Source organism: Otolemur garnettii, unplaced genomic scaffold (assembly GCF_000181295.1).
Source record: "Otolemur garnettii isolate 467f Iridium unplaced genomic scaffold, OtoGar3 scaffold00079, whole genome shotgun sequence".
In the NCBI taxonomy this organism is placed as follows: Eukaryota; Metazoa; Chordata; class Mammalia; order Primates; family Galagidae; genus Otolemur; species Otolemur garnettii.
Genome location: NW_003852474.1, coordinates 7,218,628 through 7,227,426, shown reverse-complemented (window position 1 = coordinate 7,227,426; position 8,799 = coordinate 7,218,628). Strand labels below are relative to the sequence as shown.

Sequence of the window (8,799 nt, the reverse complement as noted above, 5' to 3'; positions counted from 1 at the left end):
GGGCTGGATTCAAACCCACCACCTTAGGTGTATGTGGCTGGCGCCTTAGCCACTTGAGCTATAGGCACCAAGCCGAAGTCCACAAATCTTAAGCATGCATCTTAAACTTTTATGTATGCATCCACATGATCACTGCCCAGATCATTCTCAGAGCCTATGAAGGTTCCTTGGGGCACTCTCCCACTTAGTAGGCCCATCCTAAATGTAACCACTATTTTGACCTCCACCACTATTGATTACTTTTTCCTATTTTCAAACTTCTTATAAATGGAACTATATAGATGGAATCTTCCCTTTTACATCAAACTTTTCACTTGATTATCATTCTATGAGACTCATCTATATTGTTTTATGTCTCAGTAGTAGTTTTAATTTTGAGACAGAATCTCATTCTGTTGCCCTGGGTAGAGTGCTATGGCATCATCCTAGCTCATAGCAACCTCAAACTCTTGGGCTCAAGTGATCCTCTTGCCTCAGCCTTCCAAGGACCTGGGACTATAGGTGTGCGCCACTACACTCAGCTAATTTTTTCTATTTTTAGTGGAGATGGAGTCTTGTTCTTGTTCAGGCTGGTCTTGAACTGAGCTCAAGCAATCCGCCTGCCTTGGCCTCCCAGAGGGTTAAGATTACAGGTGTGAGCCACTACACCTGGCCTCAGTAGTATTTTTAAATTTTAAAAAATACTGTTCCCCAAACATTTTTGGCATATATAAATAAAGTTGCTATGAACATCTCTATACATGTATTTCTTAGGACACAGCATTCATTTTTATTTGGCATATACTCAAAAAGTGGAAACACTTCAGCAGAGGTCATGTGTATGTTCAGCTCTAGCTGCTACTGCCAAATGTATTTCTAAAGTCATACAATTTAAGCTTCCAACAGCAATGCAAGGGTTCCAATTGTTTCAGATACTTGCCATAACTAGATACTGTTGGCAGCGTTCATTTTATCTGCTTCTTTTAATTTTAATTTGCATCTGACCACTAATTACGTGAGCAGTCTTCAATATAGAAATTGCTCACTCTGAGATCTCGTTTCACAAAGCATCTGTTTGAGCCTTTATCTATCATGAACATCATTTCACCTAAAGTCATGGTTTCCAAGAACCTATCAACTATGGTAAGTGACAATTCACTGTATTTAGATAGCCTTCTTCTTTCTGAATCATACGCATTCTTTATTCTGCATTTTTGGTTGCAGTAAGATATTTGTATTACAAACACATATCCCCTTTTCAGTCTTTTTGAGGCCTCTGAAGAACAGAAGCTCTTCATTTTAACTAAATCCAATGTCTCAATCTTTTACGGTTACACTTTTTGCATCCTACTTGACTGTCACCTCAAGTTCATGAAAGCAATCTCCTATGACTTCTATATATTTAATTGTAACTTTGATATATGATATGAAATGGGCATTCAGGTCCATTGCTTCCCATGTGGATAAGCAACTGTCTTAGACTTTTTTTTCTCCCACTGAATTCCATTGGCTTCTTTGTAGTAGATCAAGTGACTGTAATAAGTTGGAATCAATTTTCATGTGTCTATCCTTGAGCCAACACAATCGTCCTAATTACTGCGTTATACTGAGTGTTAGTATCTGCTAGTGTAAATCCTTTCCCTGTGTTTTTTTTTTTTTTTTCCATCATTGCCTTGGCCATTCATCAATTTCCACCAAAAAATTATGGCTGGAATTTTGTCTGTGATTGCACCGAATTTACAGTTCAATCTGCATAGAACAGTCACTTTGCCAATATTGAGTTTTGCAATCCATGAAAATGATGACATAGCCTTCCATTTATACAAGTCTACCTTAATTTTGCTTAGAAATGCTTTGTATTTTCAATGTAGAGGTCTTGAACATCTTTCAGATATTTCAGAATGTATTCCAAGGAATGTTTTGGTTATAGAAATTGGTTGTTTCAAAATTTTCTTTTCTATTTTTTGCAAAGTATATGGTTATCATTGATCTTTCTATACAGGCTTTGTATTCAGCAATCTTGATAAGTCACTTAATTTCTAATAGCTCATATATTCTATTTTTTTATTGTTTGGGAATCATTGAGAGTATGCTCACATATTGAGTTCCTATGTCATCCATGCATAATTACAGTTTTATTTTTCTAATCTTAATACCTGTTTTAATTTTCTCTTCATTGTGCTAGCTAGAAACATCAGGACAATGCTAAAAGGTATGATGATAGTGAATACCCTGGTCACTTTTCCCATCAGCGAGAACATTTTATCTCATGGTTAATCTTGATGGCTGCTATAGGTTTTGCAGATACCTTTTAACAGATTAAGAAAGTTCCCTATTATTCTTAGTTTCCTGAGAGATGAACATGAACCACATTATTCTTTCTCTTTTTTCTGCAACACAGGTAGTGAATTACACTGTTGTCAAGGGTTAAACACAACTCAATCTTCTACTTCATACTGATGTGATGTCCTTTAAGGGTACCACTGAATTCAATTTACAGATTCTGCCTAGGATTTTTGCAACGATGCTTCTAAGAAACACATGGGTGGTTTGGGTTTTTTTTTTTTTTTTTTTTTTTTGCTGTCCTGTGTTTGATTTTTTTTCTCTTTTATTTCCTTTTTTCGGTTTTTTTTTTGAGTTCAATTTGCTTTTCTTTTTCTAGCATCTTGACACAGAAGCCTGAAGATTTCAGCCAGTCTTTTGTAGTACAGGCCTTTGAAGCAATAAATTTCCCTCTAAGCACCAATCCAGTGCATCCTACAGTTTTTTGATATCTGTTTTCATTATTGTTCAGCTATTTTTTAATTTCCATTGTGATTTCTTATTTCACCCATAGTTATATTAAAAACGTATTACTGGGGTGGTGCCTGTGGCTCAGTGAGTAGGGCGCTGGCCCCATATACCAAGGGTGGCGGGTTCAAACCCAGCTCCTGGCCAAACTGCAACAAAAAATAGCCAGGTGCTATGATGGGCAACTGTAGTCCCAGCTACGCAGGAGGCTGAAAGAGAATCACCTAAGCCCAAGAGCTGGAGGTTGCTGTGAGCTGTAACTCCACAGCACTCTACCGAGGGCAAAAAAGTAAGACTCTGTCTCTAAAAACAAACAAAAGTATTACTGAATTTCCAAATATTTTAAGATATTCTCATTTTATCTAAGTTAGCTCCAGTGTTTCATTTCGAAAAAATATATCCTGTCTGATTTCAATCCTTTAATATTTATTGCAACTTCTTTGATGGCCTAACCCAGGACTTGGCAAAAACAACCACAGGTCTACTCCAACCCACTGCCTATAGTCGTGGAAACCTGAATCCATCATGTAGTATTCTGTATCATTTGTATGTACTGATGACATATATTAATTAAATAAAAGTAATAATACATGTTGTTTCAATCTACATCCTTGTTTTCTATCTTTGTCAGTTCCTAAGAGTTTTGTTCAAAATCTGCAATTATTTCTTTTAGTTTTGTTACCAATGCTGTGTATGTGTGTTTAGACACTTATAAGGTGAGTAACAATTTGAGATTATATAATTTTTTCTGTTAAACTGATCCTTTATTATAAACATGTCCAACTCCTGTGGTATTCCTTGTCTTAAAGAATACAATAGGCAAGGAGTATTTTGCCAGATGAGGTTTCTGTATGTACAATATCATTTTCTTTCCTGCTAATTTCAACCTTTTTTTGCATCATTATGTCTAAAGCTTATTTCATGTGTAAACAGCATATAGCTATGTTATGTTTAACCCAGTGTGTCAACATTTTTAAATGAAATATTCAGATATTTTATAATTAACGTAAGTTACCCATTTTTCTATTTCTTTTCTAGTCATCCCATCGATTCTCTGCTGCTTTATTCTTCCTTCTCACTTTCTTTTGGATTAATCAAGTGTTTTTGTTATTATTTCACTATATCTTCTAATTTTTCTTTCTTTTATTATCCTTTCATTGGTTACCCAAGAGAGTACAATAGGCAAACTTAATTTAAATCAGTACTTTTACCACATCCCAAATATGCACAGACCACAAAACAGTTTAAATTTATTTACTCATTTGCTTTGTACCACAGCCATATATTTTGTTTCACTCTTACCTGTGTTATAAATACCATAATAGTTTATTACTGTTGCTTGAAAGTTAATATTGTCCTATATTTATTCACAAGGTTACATTTTCTAGGGACTTTCATCCCTTCCTTTACCTCCACAGTTCTACCTAAATAATTTTCCCTTAGTCTGAAGACTTCCCTTTAGTATTTCACATAATGCAGTTCCGACGGCAAGAACATCCTTCAGCTTTATTTGTTTAGTTTAGAGCATCTTGGTTTTACCTTCATTTCTTAAAGATATTTTCAGCTGGGTAAAGCATTCCAGATAGGTTTTTCTTTTTCTTTGTCCATTTTACCACTTTAAAGATGTTTTTTCATTATCTTCTGGCTTTAATAATTTTATTTAAAAGTCAGCTGTCAGTCTCAATGTGGTTCCCTGAAGAAAACTGTCCTGTCTTCTCTGCTTTATCTTTGATTGTCAATAACTTGACTGTAACATACTTAGATGTGCTTTGTTTGTGTATGTGCTTATGCTTATCTTGTTTGGCTTAGTCATTTTCCTGATTCAGAGAGTTAAAGTTTCCTATCAGATTTGAATAATTCTCAGCCATTTTCCCTTCAAATATTTCTCTTTCTCCTTTTCTCTCTTTTGAAATTCCAATTTCACAGATTTTATATGTAGAATTTCTTTCACGTCCCACACAACTCTTATGTTCTGTTCTACTCTTTTTCTTTTGCCGTGATTCAGTTTGGGTATTTTCTACTGACTTGCTTCTGAGTTTGTTCATCCAGACTTCTGATTTTGGCAGTCTGTTCTGTAGTCCATCTAATTAATTTTCAATTTCAGATACTGTATTCCATAGTTCTAGGACAGCAGTTTGGTTTTTTTTTTTTAATGGCCAATTATCTATTGAATTCCTTATCTTTTCATACATTAACTTGTCTACTTTCTTCACCATAGGTATTTGTTACTTTAAATTCCACTCACAACTATTGGTCAAAATTAATCACGAGGCTTCATCAAAGCACAAGGGTGCCAGGAAATACAGTACTATCTTGTTTGGCAAAGATACAGAGGTAGAAATATTTGTCAAACAGCACTAATGACTAATTTCTGATCCCAAACATCTATAAACTTGTTTACTACAGCAAACCCTCTTTTGTGGGCTAATTTATTATGAAATTAAGTGTTTTCCTATAATTTTTTATTCCACTGGTGGGGATTCATTGAGGGTACAAAGAATCCAGTTACATTGACTGCATTTGTTAGGTAAAGTCCTTCTTATAACTGTGTCCCGGATTTTTAATAAGGGAAATTTCACTTCTTTTCCTAACCTTTGAATAGAAAATGAATTCTGGATATATTCAATATAGATTCTCATGAATTGACAGAAATAGTCTATGTTTTTAAAACTTTTAAATTGAGGTTTATTACAAACATAGAAACATGTAAATATAAGTGTACAGGATTTTTTTCCTTTTTCTGAAGACAAAATCTCATTCTGTCACCCCAGCTAGAATGCAATGGTATCATCATAGCTCACTGCAACCTCTAATTCCTGGGCTTCTACCTCAGCCTCCCAAATAGCTGGGACTACAGGCACATGCTGCTATGCTCAGCTAATTCTTCTACTTTCTGTATAGTTAGGGTCTTGGTCTTTTTCAGGCTGGTCTCAAACTTCTGATCTCAAGTGATCCTAAACCCCTGGTCTTCCAGACAGCTGTGATTATACGAAGGAAGGAACCACTGCACCCAGCCAAGTACTACATATAGTTTATAGTGAACACATCTATGTATCCATTCCCTGGGTCAAGAAACACAACATCACCATTATCCCACAGGTCTCTCTCATTCTTCCTCACAATCACTATTCATTTTCATCCAATGTTTCATGCCCTCACTTCTAAAATCCTATAGGAATTTTGTCTGCTTGAACTTACAGATAAATAGAACCATATAGAAAACAAAACCATATATTCTGGCTTCTTTTATTTAACATTAATGTCTGTGACATTCATCCACATTGTAGTTTTTATTTTCTTTCTGTATATTAGTCCATGAAGACATCAAAATACAGTCACTCATTCATTCTTACTGGACATTTGGCTTTTTTCTACTTCAGGGGTCTCTCTAATGATGATATACAATCTTGTACATTCCCAAGCATTCTTCTGGTGATGTGCATGCACCTCTCTGAAACTGTTTGGCCAAAGGACATATTCAACACTTGTAAATACTATCAACCAGTTTTCAGAGGTATAATTTGCAGTCCCATCAGAGCATACGACAGTCCTCATTTTTCTACATTTTATCCAATATCTAAATGCAGTAAGATGAAGCAGTTCAAATAGAAATTTAGTATCCCAATTGGAAAGGACAGTGAATGCAAAATATACAATAGATTTCAAAGGCTTAATCCATAAAAAGTAAAATCTCAATTATTTTTTGAAATTGAAGACATGCTAAAATAATATTTTAGATGTACAAGGTTAAAAATACTGTTAAAACTAGCAGGTACAGTGGCTTATGCCTGTAATCCTAGCACCATGGGAGGCTGAGGTGGGTGCGTCATCTGAGCTCAGGAGTTCTAGGCCAGCCTGAGCAAGAGTGAGACCCCACTCTTTATCTCTACTAAATATAGAAAAACTAGCTGGGATTGTGGCAGGTGCCTATAATCCCAGCTACCTGGGAGGCTGAGACAAGAGGTCTCTTGAGGGTCAAGTTTGAGGTTTCTGTGAGCTATGATGTCACAGCACTTTCACTTGAGTGACAGGGACTCTGTCTCAAAGAACAAAAAATATTACTAAAACAAATTTCATCTCTTTTTTCCCTACCATTTTTAATGTGCCTACCAGAAATTTTTAAATAATACATGTGGCTTACAAAATCATTCTGTTACCTAGTACTGTTCTATACAATACACACACATATATAAGGTAACTGAAAACTCAAAAATATGCAACCTGTTAAAGTATGGATATCTCAAAAACTACATAATGCTTGTTATATAAAGCAAGTTAACTGCTCTATTCCAGCAGACAATACCCCAATTTTAGATGTATAGATCACTTGCTCAATTACTGAATCATTATTTGTTTTGTAAGACAAAATTGAACGTTAGTCACTTGTAGTGTCTGCCTTCTAAAAGAAATGATCTTAACTTTAAGTTTAAAATAAAACGCATACTGATTACAACATACAAGAAAACACTTTCACTAGTAAAAATTTAAACCAAGTCTTACTGGCTAGTGATTTAAGTCATTAATACCCTACTGCAAAACCAGTGGATTCAGAAAACAAACCATCTTTCACACACTGCCCCAAACAACTGCTAACAGAGTATACTCACTACAAGCTAAATACAATGACGGAAGTTTGGCCTTCCTTTGGATTACATATTGTTAACAGGTGGTGGTCTGACGAAAGCAGGAGAGAGACTAGCTGGTCTCAGACCTAAGATGAACGAATTAATGATTAATTACAAACCACACACACTAGTCAATGTAACGACTGAATAAGCTAAATACGTCATAACAACATCTAATGGCCTTTGAGACAGAAAGGATAGAACCAGTCTGCCTGAAGTAAAGGAAGGGTCCCTCCCTGGATACGCTAGCTGAAAGCCCAAAGGAAATGCTGCCCAGCACAAGGCACTCCCGCTCTGCGCCTCTACTGCGTCAGTTATTTGCATTTTCCTGCAGGATGAGCAAAAAATACTTTGTCATCCTCCCACTCCTAAACAACTCAGAAGGGTCTGAAAGGCAATTACGAGGCTTTACCGCGCTGCTCAGGGTGACCGCGGAAAACGGTTCCTATTCTGGGTCCTAGAAGGGATACAACCAGTACATGCACCTGACCTCTGACACTGGCCACCCCGGCTGCGGGGTGTTGCTGCTCCCACCTTTATGAAGCAAAATGAACAAAGCGCTCTAGAACCTTGATCTACAGGTCGGCTCCCTGCCGGGCCACTCAGCCCTACAGGTGTGCGAAGAAGCGGACCGGCCCCCGCCGCTCACTTACCCAGGTTCAAGGCCTGGTCGCACCTGAGCAGCGCGGCCTCTGGCTGCTGCTGGCGCTGCAGGCTCCGCGCCTGGCCCGACAGCCTGCGGAGGCGGCACTCGGCCGGGAAGCACTTCTCCAGCAGGCCGCTCAGCACCACGTTGACTCGCCGCTGCTGCGGCCTCGCCGATCCCGGCTCCACGCAACGCTTGCAGACCGTGAGCCCGCAGGGCAGCGTCACCGGCTTGTGCAGCAGCCGCCGGCAGCGCGGGCAGCCCAGCAAGTCTCGGGGCGCAGCGGGCGTTGAGGCCGGCTGTCCCTCGGCCGGCTCCTCGGGCGCGCGGTCCGGCTTCCCCGCGCCCAGCCGCCACTCGCGCAGGCCAAGGGCGCGCGCCAGGCCGCCCGCCAGCTCCCCCAGCTCCTCCGGCTGCAGCGCCCCGAGCCGCGCGGCGCCGCGGAACGCGCCCAGAGCCTCGGGGAGGCGGCCGGCGCGGGCCAGCGCATCCCCCAGCCGCAGGCACAGGTCGCGGTCCGGCTGCGCCAGCCCGGCCAGCATGGAGCGGAAGAGCTCGGCTGCCATCTCGAACTCGCCCGCGCGGAAGGCCTCGTCGCCTTTCTCCAGTCGCTGCGCGAACGGCTCTCCGCAGTCACAGCCCGGACACTGGGGCGGGGGCGGAGGCGGCGGGACCGGCTCGGGGCTCATAACCGCGGGGCTGCGACGGCGACTCGGGCCCGCAGCGAAGACGCAGAGGAGGAAGGATGCTCGCTGCGCA

General features: G+C 39.7%; 1 protein-coding gene across 1 annotated transcript in view; it reads right to left on the bottom strand.

Moving 5' to 3' along the window:
• The window catches only part of LONRF2 (LON peptidase N-terminal domain and ring finger 2), a 45,758-nt gene extending 37,029 nt beyond the window's left edge, over positions 1–8,729 (bottom strand). The window contains exon 1 of the mRNA XM_003794335.1: positions 8,048–8,729. Within this exon, the coding sequence (XP_003794383.1) occupies positions 8,048–8,729 (682 nt within the window). The remainder of the gene's footprint in view (positions 1–8,047) is intronic.
• Positions 8,730–8,799: the final 70 nt, after the last annotated feature.